Raw genomic sequence first — 23,663 nt, forward strand, 5'->3', positions numbered from 1 at the left:
GCTACTGATAAAGAGGAGACAACTGTCCTAAGCTGAAAATGAGCGTGTGCTTAGAAATGGGATTCCTTTAGCTGAGCCATCGCCATTCACTTTCCAGGAAAAGATAATGGGAACTTTACAGTCAAGCTCCATTGTTTCTCGTAGGTTGTTCGCGGCCCGGCTCCTGTGCAATGGTAATGCACATTAAACCTGCAAATTAAATAACTTTGCTATACAGTAGGCCTATAAATACTTCAATCAAGCGAAAGCTGTGCGTATTTGTTTTTTTATATTTTACACAAGCGGCGGATATTCTTGCTGCAAAATTTGTGTTGTCCAGGATCAGAAACTTCATCTTTAAAAAACCTGTAGCGTACACTACAGCCTTGCATATTTACCTTCAGGCCTGCAAGGAGCTGTCTCCCGATTACTAGGAATTGTGACATGACACCTGCTTTTTCAAAGACTTTCCAAATTCTTAAGCACCTAATTCGCAGCACAGTGCTGCACTATCACTGTCACCTGGTAACAAAACGTTTATCGAAGGCTCAGATGCTACAAATGACAACCTATATTCACAGCAACGCGGGGGAAGTACAAAAATAAAAATCTTACAATTTCTCCTTCCTTGCCTCCAAAGTCTAAGTAAAGCATCCGAATCCCATCGTCTGAGGACATTTTTAGCTTCTCGTAGGGAAACTGTAGAATGGTTTTGGGAAAGGCACCATCCCGGGGTTCGGCTGCGAGGGAGAATCCGTGTTCATAATGAATGGTCAAACGGCATTCCTGGCTTTTGTAGGTGCAAGCTGAAAAGAAAAACACACACAAGTTGGTAATAGTTAATGGGTTGGGAGTCATGAGCCTATTTGAAGCCTTTTGAATATTTTGGTTCTAGCTTGCAAAGAATCTTGGGTATAAGGAACTCATTGGCTCCATGACAACTGAAAACAGGCTCCGATAACTGCAAGCTGGAAAAGAGCGTAGCACTAAGCACTAAGCAAGAGCCAAGAAGATACCTGGAAGGCAGGAAGTAATACTGACTGCAGCTGTATTTAATAGTAATAATTAAAAGTGTGTGGGGTTAGTAGGCTCTCTGAACCTGCAAATTGGTCCCAACCAGGCAAAATTTATGTGACAGACGCCTTGGCTCACAAAAGCTGGGACTCAAACCAGGAACCACCTGGTCTGTGAACTAGTCTTCCTTATGGCAACTGGTGGTCTGGGAGCCCAGCCTCTGTGGCTTGCAGCAGAACTCCTGAACTGGAGGGTTCTCCTTGATTATATAATTCAGGTCTGCAGGAACCAAGGCTCTTAAAACACACTCCTCCCTGGTACGAATAGCAGCACACATTGTGAGAGAACCCTTTGCTTTGCTCACTCCTGGATATAGCAGACAAAGGGATCTTCAGCACCCCTCGGCCATTTGGACAGCAAACAGACCAGAGGTAACCAAAATGGTGCCCTCTTCTCCCACCTTGGGGTCATGGCTGCTGGGGAGCCATGGGTCCCCTACCCCTGTTTCAAAGGCTAGTTGCTGACTGTGGCCCTATGGCTTTGGCTCACCGGCAGTGATTTCCATTGAGAGTTCCGCAGCATTGTGACAACCCTGAACTATGCTCCGTGTCCACAGCGAGAGGTCCCTGCCGGTCTCCGTCCTGAAGAGATGGCTTTCGATTCCTTGCCGCGTACCCGTACGGGTAGCAAAGGACAAATCCATCCCGGCCTGGGGGGAGCCTTTTCCGGGTCCTGAATGTACCAGCCTAAAGGAGAATGAACGAAAACAGGAAGCTGGCGTTAGAGGGAGGGATCACAACAGTAGATTCCCTGCTTGATACGCAGAAGGTCCCAGTTACAATTTCTGCTATATAATTCAATTTCACTTAAAACTAGAGGTTGCATCAAGCAGACGAGATCGGATCAAAGTACAGTGGTACCTCGGTTTATGAACACAATTGGTTCCAGAAGTCTGTTCTAACCAGAAGCATGGGTGTAATTGGTTCCGGAAGTCTGTTCATAAACTGAAGCGTTCATAAACTGAAGCAAACTTTCCCATTGAAAGTAATGGAAAGTGAATTAATCCGTTCCAGATGGGTCCGCAGCGTTCATAAACCGAGGTTCCACTGTATATTATTCAATATTTTCTTGCAAAAGCCGCGACAATCTTATCTAAAGGTGGCGAAACGATTAGACGAGAAGCAAGCATTTCCTGGAGCACCATTGAACTTGGAAATTTGATAGTGGCAGGACTGTTAGGAAAGGTGCTGGTCCGAACTTCTGAGGCGTGGTTTAATCTAAAGGTAACTTTGTCAACATGGAATGGGTACATCTATTTTCTTCCTGAAGAATATGCTAACTAATCAAAAGGGTTTGCTAACTGTTCTGCAGTCTGACCGACTGCGCCATTGCAAACTCACGTCATTAATTTTAATAAGTAACCTTGAAAGCGTGACTCCAGACCACTGGGCTCTCAGGAACTGTTTCCACCATATCACCCTTTGAACAGACACGTTTCATCTCTACCAACTGAGGTCTCTAACTTAATTGCCTCCATTTAGTAAGGAAGCCTCCCACCTGTGGCTGCGAGTCACAAAGTAAGAGGGTTTCTGCAGGGTAAGAGACACAGCCATACATACACCTTTGCGGACAAAAGATGGCCCAGAATCTTCTGTTGCTCAACTGCAGCTCTCTGGTAGGCAAGTCAATATGGAAAGGGTTCCCTCAAACGGCATAGGCTCTTCTGTTACAGAGGACGTGTGTGCAGGCCTAGCCAGGTCACAACAAAAATCCAAAAGGGAGGTCTACCATGAAAGTGTGATTTCTTTCCTTTTCTTAACAGCATTTGCGGCTGTCTATACTCAAGGGAAACTGGGAGCAGCAAACCTTTGCCACATCTTGGTTCAAATTTGATAGGGTCAGGGCCGAAACTGCTCTCTAAGGAACCAGCTCAGCTTCTCAGCCAGCCGGCTGACCATCCTTGGAGCATGTCACACACCTCCTGTTCGTGGGTTTTACCTTTTCTCGAAACCTTCCAAGGAAAGAGAGCCCACAACCTCTCCCATCAAGCCGCTGGGTCAGAATCCATTTGCAAATCTGACACTCTTGGGCTTCAGCTCTGCAGAAACAGAGATGGCCAGCTCATTACAGAAAGTAATTGCAATCATTGTCCCTCGGTAGTGCTGGATTTGCCCTTGAGCTCTTTGAGCAGAAGTATGTAAGACGAGTCTGACCAAAGGCTTTTCTAAGTCTGGCATCATCCAGATACTCTTGCTTCATCAACATTGCAGCAGAAGCTGGGAAGCAGGTACCACCCTGATGTGTGTAACACATACAACACTAGTTTAATGCAGTGGTTCTCAAACTTATTTCTCTGAGCCACATTTTCAGAATAAAAATGTTCTCGCGGCACACTGAATTGTTTATAAGAAATACACTGGGAAACAAAAAGAAACAACTCCTGGCAGTGCTTGATTTATAACACAGAATCCTAGAATCCAGCTCATTTTCAACATATTTTATCACATGCTTATGTTAGAAGAAGAAGAAGAAAAACGAAGGAAAGGATCAGCCTGAGGAAAGAGAGCCAAAGAAGCATTTGGACTCATGTTTCTGTAGTGGTCCAACTGAGCCAATTCAATTAAAAGCAATTGATGTTGCATTCAGAAGATAAGGGGGAAAGCCACAAGGCATTTTTGCACATGGGTTTAGTAGCGTGAGAGGAACCCAGAACATTTATTACTCATGTAAGCAGTGCTTTTGGGGTTTTTTCCCCCAACCCTTCAACAATCAGGGCCATTTGGAAGTTGATGAACAATTGATATAGTAGAGGGAACTGTATGAGCTCAGAGCTTTCAGCTCTTGGTGAGAGAGTTCACCTGAAGATTAGCCAGATAGAGAGACTTTGCCAGGTAAAAGGTCCATCTCAATACGGTAGTACCCTGGGCGTGTGCATTCAAGGACCAGCACTTCCCAGCAGAGGGCACAGGAGAGCTAAAAATTCCAAAACAAACTCTGCTTTTCTCCAGCATGCTGCTTCTTCTTCACTTATACCCCCTTTTTCCTGATGGGACTCAAGGAGATGTAGACCCATGGCTCATTCTTAAAGCTTGATAAGGATGGAATAAGTCCATTTCCTGCCCATGTCCTCTCTGCGTGGGTTCCCCCCCTCCCCACAAAAAAATTCTGAATTAACCTGAGCACCTTTTAAACCCACAACCAAATCTGCATCGGAATATTGTCACTCAAGACTCTGCATTCCTGAAAGTGTTTTCTTTCGCAACACACATTTGAAATGCATTTTGATGCCTTTTTTAAAAGCTGAGAATGCTGTCAAAACAACCAGTGTGTTAGGAATCACTTATCTCCTTGTTTATATAGCAGCCAGTCCATGGACCACCAACTGGGAACCGCTAATGGATCTAAGGGATAACCAAGTTTCAATTCATACACTAGTCTGGGATCAGATCAGCCCACCCTGGAATTGGCAAGGATTCCTCAGTTCCTCAAGTACTGCAACTTGCAGAGGATTCACATTGTGATGGTGAAACTCGCTTGCTATTCTTTTTAAAGCTTACCTGCAGCCTGGATTTTCCAACTAGATTTGAGGTACAGAATGGTGTTTAGAAATGCAAATAGTTTGGGGAATTTCCTCCCCAAACAAAAATCCTAAATCTGAAACTGGAATTTGCTCTGGGGCCAGAGCTAAATGGCAGAGCACCTGCGGAAGGTCCTTGGTTCAATATCCAGGTAGGGAGTGTGGTGGAGTCTCCTTCTTTGGAGGTCTTTAAGCAGAGGCTTGACAGGCATATGTCAAGAATGCTTTGATGGTGTTTCCTGCTTGGCAGGGGGTTGGACTGGATGGCCCTTGTGGTCTCTTCCAACTCTATGATTCTATATTTTTTTTCAAAATATAGTCCGGCCCCACACAAGGTGTGAGGGACAGTGGACCGGCCCCCTGCTGAAAAAGTTTGCTGACCCCTGGCGTAGACAGTACTGAGCTGGAGGGACCAACTCACAGAATGACAAAATTGTTGAGATGGAAGGGGCACCAAGGGTAATCTAGTCCAACCCCCTGCAAGGCAGGGATCGCAATGAAAGCATCCATGGCGGAAGGCCACCCAACCTCTGCTAAAATACCTCCAGCAAGGCAGCTTGCTGTGCTCCTAAGCACTTTCATTTCTCTCTGAAACAAACAGCTGCACACTTGTGGCAATTTAGTTGTCATTCCTTGAGTGGCTGTCCTAAGATGACCCTCCTGTTGGTACAAAGAAGGGATTGGGTGTTCCGGACGCTCTTACTAACTTGCTCGGGGTCACCGAGAGGCTACAGAGTCCCTCGCGCCACCGCTAGCAGGAACATGCAGACTCGCCAGCCTTGTAACATGAGAACATTCGTGTCTTGTGCAGGAATCCCGCACTATTTGGGCGGGTTAAGTCTTCTGCAAGCCGGGGCCAACACTGCCTCCCACATTTGTCTCCATTTGCTGTCCTCAGATATGTGAGAAATGTTTCGCCTAGCGATAGCTTGGCAGCTGTCACTACGTGTGGCCGGCTCGAAGCTAGTTGCACGAGAGCATAGCCTAAGCCACCAAGTGCTCAGAAAAAGAGTACCTTTGGTAGTACACAGTGTTTTGACTGGATTTTGTTCAGAGCCTCACAGCTTCAGCCAGAAAATGGTCCATGCATTTGGTGAACTGGGCAAGCTAGGAGCTACCGTGTTTCTCCTAAAATAAGACACGTCTTATATTTTTCTCTCTCTCAAAAAACCCCACGGTGGCTTATTTTTTTGGGGTGTCTTTTTTTTTTTTTAATTACTTGTAAGTTGCTGCTGCTGCTGAAGCGCCGACAAAGAGCCCAGCAGCGTGCGCCGAGTGAAGCCCTGAGCCAGCGGGACCCGCTGAAGCGCCGACAAAGCGCCCAGCATCGTCGCGCAGAGCGCCCCGAGCCGCAGCAGCAGGAGAGGGATTCAAAGTGCTACAGAGCACTGCTGGGTCCCGCTGGCTCGGGGCGCTCCGCATGGCGCTGCTGGACACTTTGTCGGCGCTTCAGCGGGGCCCGCAGCACACACCGCTTTGAATCCCCCTCCTCCTCCTGCGGCTCGGGGCGCTCCGCATGGCACTGCTAGGCGCTTTGTCGGCGCTTCAGCGGGACCCGCAGCACGCACCGCATGGAGACCCGAGCCAGCTCCACTGCAAGAGCACGATGTGGGAGGGGAGCCTCAGTTGCTGCAGAGCTCCGTCCTGGGCTGGCCAAGTGACCCGGAAGGTGCCGGGAAGTTGGCAGCCCCGCAGACACAGCACAAGCCCCCTGACCGCGTGCGTCTGGCTGTCAGGGAGCTTCCCACCGAGGAAGCCTTTGCGCCCCAATTCCGGGACCATCTCTCGCTGCTTCTCCCCACACTGCGCCACACACACGCGCACCGCGCGCACTTTTCTCCTTCCATCTCCGCGGCCAATGGCGAGAGGCTGGCAAAATGTGAATGAGAAAGAAGAGCGCGATTCAAAGGTTCTGCCGGCGCCCAGGAGGGAGCGACGGAGAGCGCGAAATGGAGATCGGGCATGGGGCTCACCAAGGAACCCAGGCGGGGGAGCCAGCCCGCCAACCCGGCAGCTGCGCTGCGCCCGCACGAAGCAAAGTCCAGCGAGGGAGCGCCGCCGGCCCCAGAGCAGTGCGACGTTGCTGGGTCCCGCTGGCTCGGGGTTCCACGCGGCGCGCGCTGCTGCATGTTTTGGCGGGGCTGCAGCAGTTCCGGGCCCCAACCCGACAGGCCTCTTCCTTGGCGCCCTCCGGAACTGCACTACGGCTTATTTTCGGGGGATGTCTTATATTTTTTCAAGGCATGAAAACCCTGCCATGGCTTATTTTATAGGCGTGTCTTATTTTAGGAGAAACACGGTAGATGGCTCCTTAAACCTAGGTTAGGGGCGCCGCAATGGAATGCACAAGAATGCAAAGCTGAAAATGAATGAACTGCAGCTAAAATCTTCATTTTTCACATGGTCTAGTCCTCATCTGAAGACTGCAAAAAACAAAGCCACGCTTCCCCTGCCCACCCCCTAATACCCTGTTTCTCCTAAAATAAGACATACCCATAAAATAAGCCATAGCAGGATTTCTAAGCATTTGCGCAATATAAGCCATACCCCGAAAATAAGACATAGTGATAGGCGCAGTTCTGGAGGGCCCCAAGGAAGAGGCAAGGCTGGACGCGTCATAAAAATAATAATACATCCCCTGAAAATAAGCCACTGTGGGTTTTTTTAAGGAAAAATAAATATAAGACGGTGTCTTATTTTCGGAGAAACACGGTATTCTTATGAGGGCCTCTTCTCCAGCCTTCAGAGAGTGGCTGGAAGTGGAGAGGCAGGAAAAAGGTCCTCCTTTCGTTCCAGCAGTGGCAGTTTTAATCTGAAATCTTAGGCGCAGTACCGCGCCCAGAGCTCAGAAACTGCTCACACTGATGAAGTTCCCTGTCGCAAAATGCGCCTAGAACAATGGGAGTTTTGAATGCTGAAACGGGATGGTGTTCAACTAACATGTTCCACTAGTGCAAGGATTGCTACTTGTGCAATGCAATTCCACACACACCATGCATGTCCCAAATCTGCTCTGGAGGGTTGGGGAAACCCCCAGAAGAGATTTTGGGTGCCCGGGGGGGGGGGGGAGCTTGATTGCACAAGTGGAAATCCTCGCACTGCCGGAACACATTACTCTGCACCAGATTGGATATAACCTAACAATAACGGAAAACGATTGCGATGATCTTTATCAATAAACTAGTATCAAGCTAGGAAAGAACTTCTTCATGCTTTATGCCAGATGTGGTTTGGGCTGTGGCTCCCACAAACATTTGGAGTACAACATGGACTGAGAAGTGGGCCAAGCAGCCTTATGAGGAACAGTTGAAGGAGCTGGGTACATTTAGCCTGGAAAAGAGGAGACTCGAGAGGAGATATGATGGCCACCTTCAGTTATCTCAAGGGCTGTCACATGGAAGAGGGAACAAGCTTGTTTTCTCCTGCTCTGGAGAGCAGTACCGAAACCCAATGGCTTCAATTTATAGGAAAGCAGATTCCGACTAAACATCAGGAGAAACTTTCTGATAGTAAGAACCCGTTTGACAGTGGAATGGTCTACCTCAGGAGGCTGTGGACTCTCCTTCCTTGAAGGTTTTTATGCAGAGGTTGGATGATCATCTGTCCAGGATGCTTTAGCTGAGCTCCCTGCATTGCAGGGGGTTAGACTAGATGACCCTTGGGGTCCCTTCCAACTCTACAGTTCTATTATTCTAACCAGCAACTGGCTGAAGTTCCTACTTCTGCACGTTTTAATTCATTTGCGCTTCACATGTCTAATGTGGCAAGCATCCCAGTGTAACCCTTACCCTAACAGCCTGGGGGGGGGGGGAATTGAAGCGGCTTTGCAGAATAACTTACTAGCTGGCCTGTTGATAGGAGTTGCAGCCCTTACTTCTAGGGTACCAGGTTGAGGAAGTCTGCTTTAGAATGTGCCCAGAAGCCAGAAGCCAGCTCTTTGTGATGTTCCCTTTGTCCCAAGTTACCCATCTACTTGTTCTTACTTCCTGACACTCTATGGTAACCAGCTGTTCCTCTGTTATCTCCTATCCCAATGGAAAAATGTCTTCCTCACTGCAAGCTTGCATCTCTGGTGGAAACAGCTGGCAGCAGAAAGAATCATGAAGCGGGAGTAAAAAAAAAAAAAACCCAAGGGTGATACAACACCAGCAATGTTTTTGGAGGGCTTGGCAATATCCAGGGCTGATCTGCCTCTTTGGTGGCAGCAGAAATGGAGCAGCAATAATAAAATATAACGCTCCCAAGCAGAACTTATTTACATACTAAAACGTTACAGAATCAAAGAGCAAAATTCTGGTTCCAAAAGCAAGGCATACATGGAGTACCAGCCAAAGAAAGCAAATCTTACAGGCTTATAAAATCATGAAGTGCACAGAAACGGCAACAGGAGAGAATTCTGCTTCTCCTTCTTTTCCAACAGTGGAATCATGAGCTACAAAAAAAACGTTTTGACACAAGGCAAAATCCTCTGAATTGACAAGGGACACACAGGGCCAGCCTCTGCAGAAGTATGCAAATACGATGCACAACGATGTCATGCAGGTGATATGCACCGCTCCATGCAACTGGGAACACTGCCTTTCCAGGGTACCTGGCCATGTGAAACACTGGGATACACACAGATCTGCATTTGAAGACATGCACAAAGGGAGGCAGAGCCTGCTGCTTGCCGCCATATATGCATTCATGGTTCACAGAAGGCCTTTGCTCCACCTCCACCCCCAGATACAAATTAAACACCACCTCCAACTCCTTGAAAGATTCCATCAACTCCTTGAAAGATCTTCCCATCACTTGGGAAGATCACCAATTTTCTTCAACATCAGCTTTGATGGACTGGACATGCTGTGCAGATGCCCGATTATCATCTTCCAAAGCAACTACTCCATTCCGAACTTAAAAATGAAAAGCATAATGCTGGTGGTCAACAAAAGAAATTTAAAGACTCTCTGAAGGTGAATCTTAAAAAGTGTAGTATAAACACCGACAACTGGGAAACACTGGCCTGTGAGCGCTCCAATTGGTGAACAGCCTTTACCAAAGGTGTTACGGGCTTTTAAGACACTCAAACTCGGGACGCAAGGGAGAAACCTGCTAAGAGGAAGGCACTCTTGGCAAATCCACACCGTGATCAACTCCTACCCGGATACCTATGTCCCCACTGTGAAAGGACGTGTGGATCCAGAATTGGCCTCCACAGTCACTTATGGACTCACTGTTAAAACCGTGCTCATGGAAGACAATCTAAGTTGGCTCCGAGTGATCGCCAAAGAAGACGGCAAATTAAGAATACTTGAAGAGGGTTTCACTTTGACAAATGTTTCTCATTCACCTTAGAACAGAATACCGAACCCTTCCTAAGAAAGGAAGCTGTGCTCTACCTCTACAAAAGTAGCCTCCAGATACCAGTAGTTGGGAATCACAGGTGGGCAGAGGTTTGTTGTGCTTCTGCCCTGCTTGTGGGCTTCCCAAATGCATCTGGTTGGCCAAGGTGAGAACAGGTGCTGCACAAGATGGACCACTGGCTTGATGCAGCAGGCTCTTCTTTATGCCCTTACTTTACTGCCTCATCAAAACCCATCAGCCTTGTCCAAGAGTCACCAACAAAGTGTCCTTCCAATGTTGCTGGACTACAACTCCCATCATCCCTGACCATCGGCCCTGGGAGTTGGCATCTCTATGTCTCAAGAGACAATGGAGTGAGCCTCCAGGAGTGAAGTCAAACTGCTGTGCCAGAAGCACCTGTCAGGGGATTGTTGCGGCTACTCTCGAGTAAAGACGCTCCAGTCCGCACTGTCTTTAAGAGTTTTATTGTGCATACTATTTACAGTGCAGAGATAACAGAAAACATGACCGCCTAGTCCGATTCAGAACCCGGCAATGGCTGATGCCTGCTTTTCGGCAAGCATAAAAGCCTGGGCACCCCAAAACGCCGCCCCTTCGCCCTACATGTGGGCGCGCGCCTTAATTCGGGCGCCGGAAGGAGAGGTTTCCCCTCTTGCTGGCTGGGGCGGCACCTGGGCTCCACTGACCCTCGACCAGAGCGGTGCCACGTCTCTTAGCCCTTCCTGCAAGCTCTGTTCTCCATAGTGTTGCCAGGGCTCAGACACCTCACTGAGCCCTCTCTCCAAACCGCTCCATTCCTCATTCCCTCCTCCTGACTCGCTGCTTGTTCTGTCGCTGGGTGAAGTGCTGGTCAGGATGACTGGGGGCGGATCCCTGTAGGTAGTCCCCCTGAGACACCAAAGTGAACTCCCCAGGGCAGAAGCCTGGGCAGTGTGTATGGAGGTCAGGGGCTGCCCATCTGACCCCTCCTCTCAGTCTCGCTAATGTAGTCCAAAGCAGTGTTAGAAACTCAAATATATAAGCTAGGCATTTATGTCCTCTGTGACATCAAACATGTCTGGCTTGCCCTCTGTGACGCCAGAGCTTATCAACCATTAGCTATCTGACTTTTAGAATAAAACATCAGAAATTTTTATTGTATTTTTTAAAATATTTTGTTGGAAGCCGGCCAGAGTGGCTGGGGAAACCCAGCCAGAGGGGTGGGGTATAAATAAAATGATGATGATGATGATGATGATAGCGGCCTGCGAACATGACTCAGCATCTCAGCTCAGCGCACAGTTGCTAGTTATGGAAGCAGTGACAAAACATCAACAAAGTTACCTGGTGGCCAGCAGAGGGTATGAATGAAGAGGACCAAACCAAGCCTCTTTGATCCGTGGCATGCTCTCGTACATCAAGAGATCCTTCTCAGTCAGTACAACAAGCACAGCTTTCCAATGCCTCTCGTTCTCTCCCAGCACCTGGGGGGGGGGGGGAGAAAGAAGAAGAAATGGTGCCTGTGAAATGGCGGCAAGGAAAGAAGTCAATTGCCAGCTAGTCTGGAGTGGGGGGACGAGGGGACGAGAAGCACATGCTGCCAGGAAGGCAATGAGTTCATTGATTTAATCACTTCTCTTTTATGCATAGCTCCCCAAGAGTGCACTGATTTGCGTAAAGTTGTCGTATGCGTAGATGTAAACCCAGAAGTAACTGCTATAATTTCAATACATAGGGAAGACCTGTCGACATATGCAGTCTGCAGTCTAGGTACAAGGGAAGCTACATTAGACTTGAGTCTGACCAGTACTGTCCAGCCTGACTGGCAGAAGGTCTCCAGTATTTCAGACAGGGAAGAACCCCAGCCTGATCTGCAAATGCCAGGGATCTGCTGCATGTTCTCTACCACTGAGTTCCAGCAACCCAACAGGTTTGCTATGGGCAGCTACAAGGCCTCTGCTCTCTTCTTCTGATCCTTTACCTTCAAACCAGACTTGGACCAGACAGCCCTCCAAACGGAGGTGGCCTTCAAGCAGAGGACTATCCTCTGGCAGACCTTTAAATTAGAGGACTGTCCTCTGACTGCTCTATGTATCCCACATTTAAGGAAAGTATTCTCCCCCCCCCCCCCGGGGCAAATCATACAAAAATTAGCTATTGCTGCCATGTTTTTCTTTCTAAACTCCAGGTTTCTTGCGGGACACACATTTTGTTCTTAAATCAAGTGACTTACGCAATCTAGACTTTGCCAAATGGTTTAAAAGCATATTTTCAAAGTGTGAAGCTAATCGATAATTAGAGTCCTGTTTTGGAAAGCCATTCTGTATTTTTCATTAATTGGAAACGGTCACTCCAATTATAATTCCTTTTTATTAAACTAATTACACAGTATCAGCAAGCTGAAAATTTCACCAGGCATTCAGTCAGTGAGATTTAAGCAAAGGGGAAGTCTCATGTTTCATAAAGGCTACTAGTTTTCATGATATAAAAATCCGTTTTCACTAGATTTACAGACCTGCTACGAATAGAAACTTTTAAAGAAGATAAATTTTGAATTTTTTTGCTTTCGTTTTCCTGTTTGAAAGAAAATGGGTTGTTTTCTTTTCAACAAATTTGCACTGCTTTTTTAAGGTATAGGAAAATAAAGTATGTTTTCGAATAAACAATATAAAACGGAAAACAAAGCCTAGGTTTAAAATAAAGTTGACATTCTGGACAAGCGCCTAATAAACATCTTCATGAAGGGATCTACGGTACTCAGGTGAGCACATCAGGTAAAGAATTGAACCAGTGCTTTAAATTTTATTTTCGCTTTTCACATTTCAGAGTATAGGGGCAGCAGAATTAAAGCTGCTATGAGGAGGCATCTCTGCTTAAAGGCTGGGGGTAGAGACTTTCCATATTCCTGTATGTGAACAAAACCATACCATACCAAAACAAAAGAGTTTCTGACACTACCAGGCAACTAATCCCTTTGGATACTCTGCACAGTGTGGAGGTGGCCCCATTTTGACAGGTGTTAAGATATATATTAGGCTATGTATTTTTATTTCTTTTCTTGCTGGTTGATGAATGACAACGTCCACATTTATTTTAAAGTAGATAATCTTGATTCAAGTGCAGGAGGCGATTCCGAATACAAAAACAATGAAATCTGATTGGCCGAAGCAAAATAACCTGCAATGCAGAAACGCATCGCACGACATCTATTCTACAGTGTCCTGTCTCCCTCTGAGCTGCATTTGTGAACTCACTGAAACCAAGGCGATTTCCAGCGGTGGTGCTGATTAGAGCAGACAGCCGTAAGCACAGGATGTTGGGTACATCCCACGCGGCAGGAAACTGGGCCGCACTATACCTCTGACCCCAGCCACAGATGAAGGAGGCAATACTGGGGGAATTATTTCAAGAGGGAAATGAAAAGAAGCGAAGGGCTACATTTCCATCGCTAATCTCTTCCTGATCCCAATGCACACTACAATGCAGGCTTGTGTCGCTATCAGATCTGGGCATTTGCCAAGGCATACAAAAATCCCCGCAGGGCACAATAGGAACTGCTGGAAGTACCTAACAAAACCAGAGGTGCAAGTTGAAGGTGGGGAAGGGGGGAGATTATGCAGCCTTGGCTGTGGGGCCATGTTGGTGCTAGGAGTCTGAATGCTCAGGGAAGACGGCAGCAGATAAATGCATAATTGCAATGATTGATTGATTGATAATAAGTTGTGGTCCAAATTTGTTTGGATCGCCAAGCTGAGCACTCTTAAACCAGCTTCACTTAACCGCAGCAGCACTGTCATGTAGCCGGACCAGACTGTCTACAAAGCATCGTGACTTCATAAAAACACTACATGATCCTTGATTGTCTAGGATTCCCTGATTGTCTAGGACTAGGTTCACTCTAGAAAAGAGAATGAAACGGCAGCAAGTTGAGGAAACCAATGGCAGCAAGGAAGCAAAGTGGAGATTCAGATTAAATTAGGCATAGGGTGGGATATGTAGGAGGGAAGTCTGCATTAGGTGAAGTCTTGGGGTTATTTCGGACTCAAACCTGTCCATGGAGGCCCAGATTAATTCTGTGTCCAAGGTGGCTGTCTGCCAGCTCCATCTGGTATACCGCCTGAGACCCTACCTGCCTGTGCATGCTCTGGTTATCTCTCGCTTGGCTACTGCAATGCGCTCTACATGGGGTTACCTTTGAAGATGACTCAGAAACTACAACTAATCCAGAATGTGGCAGCTAGACTGTTGACTGGGAGTGGCCGCTGAGACCATATAACACTGGTCCTGAAAGACCTACATTGGCTCCCAGTTTGTTTCTGGGCACAATTCAAAGTGTTGGTGCTGACCTTTAAAGCCCTAAACAGCCTCGGCCCAGTATACCTGAAGGAGCGTCTCCACCCCCGAACACTGTCCTCCTCTTCTGCTAGTTCCCTCACTGCAGGAAGTGAAGTTACAGGGAACCAGGCAAAGGGCCTTCTCGGTAGTGGCACCCTCCCTTCAGAAGTCAAGGAAATAAACAACTATCTGACTTTTAGAAGACATCTGAAGGCAGCCCTGTTTAGGGAAGTTTTTAATGTTCAATGTTTTATCATGTTTTTACTATTCTGCTAGGAGCTGCCCAGAGTGGCTGGGGCAACCCAGCCGGGTATAAATAAAAAATTGTTGTTGTCATCATCTAGGGCAGCAGCAGAAGAAGAAGAAGAAGAAGAAGAAGAGTTTGGATTTGATATTCCGCTTTATCACTACCCGAGGAGTCTCAAAGCGGCTAACAATCTCCTTTCCCCTCCTCCCCCACAACAGATACCCTGTGAGATGGGTGGGGCTGAGAGACTTCAAAGAAGTGTGACTAGCCCAAGGTCACCTAGCAGCTACATGTGGAGGAGTGGAGACGCGAACCCGGTTCCCCAGATTACGAGTCTACCGCTCTTAACCACTACACCACACTGGCTCTCACAGCAGCTCATTGCACAGCTGTAATGAAGCACAGCATCTTCTACATAAACTTTTTTATTGCTGTATTTTTCCTCCTGAGTTTTTGGGGGAGACCTCTGAGAGTCAGGATCTCTCTGGTGCTTGACATATGAGAGATGACAAGATCACAACCCCCAAATTGGCCTCTATGTTCCTATTGGGTTTAATCAATTATCTGAGACAAACCATTGCTTGCAAACTAAATGCTAGATACTCTCGACGTTATAACTCAAGTCTATGTGAGGTAGCAGCAGCAGGATTTTTTATTTATTTTTAATCTTCTTCTACCTGACAGTTATGTGGAGTTTTAAATTAGATATGCACACCACAAACGGATGGAGTGCAATGCAGTATTATTTCCTCCAGATTACTGAACGATGGAAGATTGCTAAGGCTGTCAATCTTTAAACCAAAATCCTATTAGGAAATTACATGCTATCTGCAATGGAGACTCTAAAGTTTAATGCTTTTAACTTGGCTCTCGAGTTCTCTGGGTGTTTTCCGTATTTTTGCTACACAGTGCTGCAGTATTCCATGATCTGAAAAGCCGTGTTCCTCTGACACGCGGATAACGTTAGGAACATAGGAAACTGCCCTTGTTCAGAGTCAGACCATCAGACCATCTCGTTCAATGCTATCTACAATGACTGGCTTCAGATTGCAAGCAGAGCTCATCTTCCCGTTAATGACCAACCAAGATGCTAATGGGAAGCTCACAAGCAGAACAGAACTCCCCCACGACCATTACCAAGCAACTGGGATTCATAAAACATTGCTGCCTCCAAAAGTGAACACAGAACGCAGCCATCGGAGTTAGTAGCCATTGCTAGCCTGCGGGGACCCATCACAGAATTGTAGAGTTGGAAAGGACCATGAGAGTCATCTAGTCCAACCCTGTGCAATGCTGGAATCTTTTCCCCAATCTGGGTCTTGAACCCACAACTCTGAGATTAAGAGTCTCATGCCTTACCAACTGAGCTATCCTGTGGCAAGAGCCACAGAGATGAGCAGCATAGGATGCAGCCCATCTCTGGCTCAGTCAGCTGATTCCTGGCTCAACCAAACCCAAACCCGGTCCAGCCAACATATATTGGCCCAGTATACATGAAGGAGCATCTCCACCCCCATCGTTCTGCCCGGACACTGAGGTCCAGCACCGAGGGCCTTATGGCAGTCCCCTCACTGCGAGAAGTGAGGTTACAGGGAACCAGGCAGAGGGCCTTCTCGGTAGTGGCACCCGCCCTGTGGAATGCCCTCCCGTCAGGGGTCAAGGAAATAAAGTACTACCTGACTTTTAGAAGACATCTGAAGGCAGCCCTGTATAGAGAAATTTTTGATGTTTGATGTTTTATTGTGTTTTTAATATTCTGTTGGGAACCGCCCAGAGTGGTTAGGGAAACCCAGCCAGATGGGCAGGGTATAAATAATAATTTGTTGTTGTTGTTGTTGCCCATTCTGGCTTAGTCAAGGTTGATGTAAGTCAGGGGTCAGCAAGGTTTACCGTGCCTGGGCCGGTTCACTCCAGTGGAGATCCCTCTGTGGGCTGGATTGCGTGTTCGTGTGAGCTTGTGCGTCCAGCAATTTCCGGCATCTGCATCTATGCCAATGAGATTTCCAGCGCCGCAAAAGCGAGTTCCCGCACCGCGCTGGTTTAGCACAGCGCACGGGGACTCGCCGAGCGGGCGGCTCATGGGCCGGTTAAAACGCCCCCCAAGGGCTGCATGTGGTCCGTGAGCCTTAGGTTGCCGACCCCTGATGTAAGTCCTAAAATGGGGAGTTTTGGAGGTGGGCCTTAGGATGGATCTGAAGCCCATTCAGCTTGGACACTTGACCTAGCAATCTGGCATACAGCACTATTTTACAGAATCAGGGGATCATAGAATCGTGGAGTTGAAAGGGACAACAAGGGTCATCTAGTCCAACCCCCTGCAATGCAGGAATCTCAACTAAAGCATCCATAACATAAGGCCATATGACCTCTGTTTAAATGCCTCCAATGAAGGAGAGGCTTGTTGGCTAGGCTGTGACAGAGCAGCAAACCCCACTGTTGAACAGGGTTTGAATCCGCTGTCTCTTTACATTGCCTTGCTTTACACCAGCTTCTTGTGCATAGGATAACTCCCTCTGTCTAATCTGTCAATCCTCTTTTAAACCACTCAAAGGCAGCAGATCTTTGGGGTTTCGGGCAGCCGTCTCTCTCAGCTCCACCTTGAGATGGCAAGATTGAAACTAGGAACTTCTGCGTGTAACTCATCCTATATAATAAAGTGCAAGTGTCTCTGCGTCCAGTATTCCCTGTGTCCCTGGGTTTGCGCTACTGCGCATGTGCCCCACAGACACAGGGATTGGATGCAGAGACTGCACGCACACACACGTGCGCGCTCTCCCCACCCCCCACCCCTCTGCCAACCGCCGCTCCCAGCTGGACAAGCGCCTCACTGCGCGAGGAGGCGGCTGCTTCCTTTGCCGCCACCGCAGAAAGAGGCCAAATCACGGCCTTCTCCTGGGCGCCCGCTGCCCTCCTGGGCTCAGCGGAGTGCCCCGACGAAGCGGCGGCCGTGGGAGAGGCCAGCCGGCCCCCCCCACGCGCCGCCGTCGCCAAAAGAGGCCGAATTGCAGCCTTCTCCTGGGCGCCCGCTGGCCAGCTGGGCTCAGCGGAGCGCTCCGACGAAGCAGCGGATGTGGGAGGGGCCGATCAGCCCCCCCCCACGCGCCGCCACCGCCGAAAAAGGCTGAATGTTCTAGCGCCCATTTATTAAACGGGCTGAATGACACTAGTCTGCCATAATCTCCCAACTTCTTTTTCATTCTGCCTATAATCATGATGAGGATAATAAAACTTGTTCCTAAAGTTTTACCCGTTGATTAATCAGCCCATTAAACCGAGCAGTCCTCATCTGCACAACTGTAAGGTTAAATACATATATACATACTTTAAAAATAAAACTGCTGGTATTGGCAGATATTCTCCTTTTCCTTTCCTCGCTCTGAAATCTCTGAGTCAGATCTCCCTTTTTCCTTTCGGAGCCAACTTGCTGGTCACGAATCGTTTGAGGTAACAGGTGCATAACCATTATCAGATAGCATTTTAAATATGTGGGGGACTTTCTCATTCCTCTGGATATGATCCCAAACCACATCCCAGAGCTGCTGGTTATCCCTAGTAAAACATCCAGGCAGCTGTGAAAAGCACTTTTGAACCATGTAAGGAGTAGCTCAGGCTGGATGTTTCTTTAGGCCTTTGGGAAAGTCTGAGGGTAACCAAATGCAAAACAGCTGGGGGAGTAAAGAACAACTGTAGAAAGCCCCTTCCCACGAAGATAAGCCTGCGATAAGAATGGCTAGATTTGTCTGCAAAAATCAAAGCATGTTCCTCTTGATGAAATGGGTCCAAACTTTGGTCTCAGCTGAAAGCAAACGAGGACCCCAGACTGATCCACAAACCATTTAAGGACTGTGCTTAGATCTACAGTCGTACCTTGGAAGTCGAATGGAATCCGTTCCGGAAGTCTGTTCAACTTCCAAAACGTTTGAAAACCAAATTGCAGCTTCCGATTGGCTGCAGGAAGCTCCTGCAGTCAATCAGAAGCTGCGGAAACCCCATCGGACGTTCGGCTTCCAAAAATAGCTCGCAAACCGGAACAGTCACTTCTGAGTTTGGGGCGTTTGACAACCAAGGTACGACTGTATATATATTATTTATATTTATGTTTATGTTTATATTTATTTATTTAAAAAATATGAATTGCAACCATACACAGTGGTACCTCGCAAGACGAATGCCCTGCAAGGCGAATTTTTCGCAAGATGAATGCGTCTTGTGATCTGATGGTGACTCGCAAGACGAATTCATTTTGCGAAAAATTCATCTTGCGAATCGCGGTTTCCCATGGGAATGCATTGAAATTTAATTAATGCGTTCCTATGGGCACAAAAAGAGATTTCAATGCATTCCTATGGGAAACTGTGATTCACAAGACGAATTTTTCGCAAAACGAATTGACCCACGGAACGAATTAAAATCGTCTTGAGGGGCATCACTGTATACAACCATAGAAGAGACATGACTAAAATATATAAGCCAATTTTAAAAAAGTTTGCAACCATAATTAAAAATAAAGATAATTAAATAATCTAAGACCAGTTTTTCCTGTTGAGGTCAGTGAGGCTGAATTGGGCTTAAAGCCAACCATACTTTGCTGAACTACGAAATCTTCCAATAGCTTCTCTAGGCACATATCTGTTTATACTTAATCTCAGTGAATCTTCAGCCTTGGTTCATGTTCCAGCTTCCCCTGGTATGTGTTGCGTCCACCTTCTGAAAATGGCCAAGTTTGTACACCACAGTAAACCATAGCTAACACTGTACCATGAACGTGGCTACAGAGCAGCTTTGACTCCTTGTTGCTCACGCTGGGAGGTAATAAACCATAATCCCTGCCTTGGTATCACATTCGAAACAGGGGTTGCGGTTTGCTTTGCCCTTCTGAAAACTGCCCAGTTTGCACACCATGGCAAACCATGGTTAGTGGTTTACTGCTGGGTTGTCTAACTCAGGCATCCCCAAACTGCGGCCCTCCAGATGTTTTGGCCTACAACTCCCATGATCCCTAGCTAACAGGACCAGTGATCGGGGAAGATGGGAATTGTAGTCCAAAACATCTGGAGGGCCGAAGTTTGGGGATGCCTGGTCTAACTCCTTTAAGTTCATCCTGGGAGGAAACAAAGCACAATCCCTGGCTAAACATGACATCCAGGCAAACCATGATCTCCAAGTCCTGACTTTGTCTACAGGTTGTGGTTTCTTGTGAGTCAAACCATGTTCCCTGGGTTTAGATGCAGTGCTAAACCACAGGCCATAGTTTGTATCTTCCAGGGCAAGCAGATGCAAAACTGCTCATGCACGGTTGTTGCTGTTGTTTAGTTGTTTAGTCGTGTCCGACTCTTCGTGACCCCATGGACCAGAGCACGCCAGGCACTCCTGTCTTCCACTGCCTCCCGCAGTTTGGTCAAATACATGTGCAAATATGGCTGAGATTTCTGACAAACAAGTCGATTTCTGGCCTCACAATTCCGGTGGCTGCTCTTATTCCACGCAAAACCTTCCGGAAGGGGGCAAGATCTTCCTTCCTCCAATCTGCCTTGTGACCTCATTAGAAAACATGCTTTGATCCAGAGCTACATAGCTGCCAAGTTTTCCCTTTTCTCGCGAGGAAGCCTATTCAGCATGAGGGAAAATCCCTTAAAAAAGGGATAACTTGGCAGCTATGCCAGAGCTATGGTAGGGGGTTAAGAGGACGGAGCAGCTCCTTGACTCTTTGCTTTGTGTGTGAAATGTTTAAGGCCGGCGCTGACAATTGACCTCCAAGGGGTTTTTTCTATCTAGTACTTTCCTCTACATTCCCCCGCCGCCATGTTCAAGTTCCCTAGCTTTTTTCTTTCAGGGCAGGATCACTTGGTGCGCTCCTTTCAAAGGCTTCTTTCACCTCATGCTCCTTCCTTAGCTGTTCCTAAAATATACCCAGGCCATTTTTAAACACCTTTGCCTTCATCTCTCCCCATTATGCCTTCTGCTTGGAGGTTCTGTGCTATTTCTTCCCTCTCTCCCAACTTCTATAGGCTTCATGGGGAGAGACCACAACTCAGCGATGTCAAAGGTCCCAGATTCCAAGCCCTTGTAGTACGTCTGGTTAAATATTCAAGTTGCAGGGCAGGCTGGGAAAGAACTCGGGATGACACTCTGGACACCTTTGTTGGAAGTTATGCTGAGCCGAGCACAGGAAAAGCTTTCCTCGTCTCACCGACGGCTAGGGATCCTGCTCAACTTGCCTTCCAAGTTCGTCCGTCCTGTGTCCCACTTTCTGTATCCGTGCAAAAGTTACCATAGCTTAAGAAAACAGGGAGCTGAGCCAGAGAGCTTCCCATTACAGTGGTACCTCGGTTTACAAACACAATTGGTTCCGGAAGTCTGTACTTAACCTGAAGCGTACTTAACCTGAAGCGAACTTTCCCATTGAAAGTAATGGAAAGTGGATTAATCCGTTCCAGACGGTCCGTGGAGTACTTAAACTGAAGCATACTTAACCTGAAATGAACTTTCCCATTGAAAGTAATGGAAAGTGGATTAATCCATTCCAGACGGGTCCGCGGAGTACTTAAACTGAAAATACTCCAACCGAGGCGTACTTAAACCAAGGTATGACTGCATATTCATTTGTTGCTCCAGGCTTTTAAGCTGTGGTCCCTGCTTTTGGGAAGGCAACATTCCTTTGGTCCTTATTGGCCAGTGTGAGCAATGCACAGGCAAGAATGGCATTTGGCAGGCTGGCCCTCTGCTTATTCTAACCTTCGGTTGCCCAACATCCTGCTGCCGTCAGATGGTTTCAGCTCAGGCTCCTTGCTCCTTGCTTGTGGGGTTGGAGTGCCGTGTTTGCTTTTCTTTCCTAATCCTTAAATTGAGGTAGATGGCAGAGAGGCAGAACATTGTTGTGTGCTGGGATTCCAGCCCAGGGCTTGCTGCGCTGTGGTTGGAAATCAGAAATCTTACAAACTTCAGCACAAAGCAGATGCCTACAACTTTCTAGCAAGCAAGTTTTTCAGGCTCAGTTTGCTCACAGTTTAGCATTAGGTTTGCATTGCAGTGCACAGGCATGCATAAAAGCCCTCCACCATAGGTAAAAGGTAAAGGGAGCCATGGACGGTGAAGTCCAGTCAAAGGCGACTATGGGGTTGCGGGGCTCATCTCGCTTTCAGGCAGAGGGAGCTGGCGTTTCTCCACAGACAGATGTGGCCGGCATGACTAAACTGCTTCTGGAGCAACAGGACACTGTGACGGAAGCCAGAGCGCACAGATACGCCGTTTACCTTCCCGCCGCAGCGATACCTATTTATCTACTTGCACTGGTGTGCTTCTGAACTGCTAGGTTGGCAGAAGTTGGGACAGAGCAACAGGACGTGGGTGGCACTGTGGTCTAAATCACTAAAGCCTCTTGGGCTTGCCAGTCAGAAGGTCGGTGGTTCAAATCCCTGCGACGCGGTGAACCTCCATCATATAGGCTGCATGAATCACTATAAGCATTTCTGCACCCATAGGACATTGAATCACAGAATCATAGAGTTGGAAGGGACCCCAAACATGATCTATTCCAACTCCCTGCAATGCAGGAATATCAACAAGAGCATCCATGAGAGATGGCCATCCAACCTTTACTTTAAAACCTCTAAGGAATGAGAGTCTAGCACCTCTCCACTCCATTCTACAGCTCTCACTGTCAGAAAGTTCTTCCTGATGTTTAGTCGGAATCTCATTTCTTGCAACTTGAAGCCATTGGTTCAGGTCCTAGCCTCCAGAGCAGGAGAAAACAAGCTTTCCCTCTCTTCCATGTGACAACCTTGAATATATTTGAGGGTGGCTATCCTATCTCATCTCAGCCACCTCTTTTCCAGGCTCCTTCAACCATTCCTCATAAGGCTTGGTTTTTAACACGTTGGCCATTGTGATTGTGATCCATACTACAAAAGGAAATATGGAAAATAGACCTGCTCTGTGGCCATGCAAAAGTTGGGAGCGTGAGATCCAAGCTTGTTCTTGAAGCAATAAACTATAGTTTACTGTTGCTTTTGAACACAGCCATTGCCTAACACTCAGGTGCTCCTTCCTATTTCACACCCCTTTAAGTTCCTTTATGATGTAGTCATTTTTTATATATATATAAAAAGTTAGAAAAAAACAAGGGACAGAAAATGACTTGTTTCCCCACCGTTGATTACATTGTACAAGCAGTAAACCTGCGTTCTGCACCACTGTGCCAATGGCCCACTTCAATTAACATGCCAGCATGGTGCGTATTTCTTCCTTCTTTAAAAAGCCCTAAGGTGATCTTGCAATGTGCTCTGCATCTAAATCACCTGAGGTCTGAGGTTAATGTCCACAGCGTACAACTCATTAGCTGCGCGTTACTGTCCAAGCCAAACCCCCCACCCCCAAACTAACATGATTGATCCAACCACATGCTTAGTCCTGGGACTCGTTCTCAAATGAGAGTTTATTGCAAAAGGAAAGGTCAGCACCTTTGCAGAACGTTCTTTCCTATAAATGTTGCAAGCTTTTGCTTTTCGAACTAATCACTGGGGGAAGGGCAGAATGACAACTAATACAGAGCCTCATTAAAAATTGAGAAGAGAGACAGGGAAGGGAGAAAAGGAAGCTCTGCTGTGGCCAGTTCCTTTCTTCTTACCTCTGCTTGAGAATATTTTATGTTGCAGTAAGCCTTACACCACGACAGATGCTTTGTCCACCTAACCCAATGGCTACAGCTCTTATGGGTCTCAGACAGGACACTTAATTCATTTAGGGGAGGACCGTAGGCAAGAGCACCTTCTTGGCATGCAGCAGGACCCAAATTCAATCCCCGACATCTTCAGGTAGGGCTGGGAAAATCCTAGAATCACTACCAGTCAGTGTAAGCAACATTGAGCTGGATAGACCAGTGGTCTGACTCAGTGTAAGGAAACTTCCTATGCTCCTGCAGGTGATATGATGTTAAGGGTTCCAAGCACATCTGGTCATATTGCCATGGATTGGTTGGACGCAGAGGAATGGTAGGAAGAACCAGCTGGGGAACCGCCAAGGGAAGAAGGTTCCGAGCCCGGGGATTGGTGGTGGGACAATGATGCAGGGAGAAGCCTGGCAGGAGGAGGTGTAGGAAGCTGAAGAGGTAACAGGGCTCAGTGAGCAGAGAGAGTCTGTGGCAGAGGGAAGTCCAGAAGAAGAAGCTGAAGCAGGAGAGAAAGGAGG

General features: G+C 47.4%; 1 protein-coding gene across 1 annotated transcript in view; it reads right to left on the reverse strand.

Moving 5' to 3' along the window:
* Nucleotides 1–23,663, reverse strand: part of SNTB1 (syntrophin beta 1) — a 97,528-nt gene that overhangs the window by 4,030 nt on the left and 69,835 nt on the right. Inside the window, exons 4-6 of the mRNA XM_035125375.3 lie at nucleotides 11,240–11,379; nucleotides 1,543–1,739; nucleotides 595–785 (exon numbers count right to left, since the gene is read on the reverse strand). Coding sequence (XP_034981266.1) covers nucleotides 595–785; nucleotides 1,543–1,739; nucleotides 11,240–11,379 — 528 coding nt within the window. The remainder of the gene's footprint in view (nucleotides 1–594; nucleotides 786–1,542; nucleotides 1,740–11,239; nucleotides 11,380–23,663) is intronic.

This window comes from Zootoca vivipara, chromosome 8, assembly GCF_965207765.1.
Source record: "Zootoca vivipara chromosome 8, rZooViv2.hap1.1, whole genome shotgun sequence".
In the NCBI taxonomy this organism is placed as follows: Eukaryota; Metazoa; Chordata; class Lepidosauria; order Squamata; family Lacertidae; genus Zootoca; species Zootoca vivipara.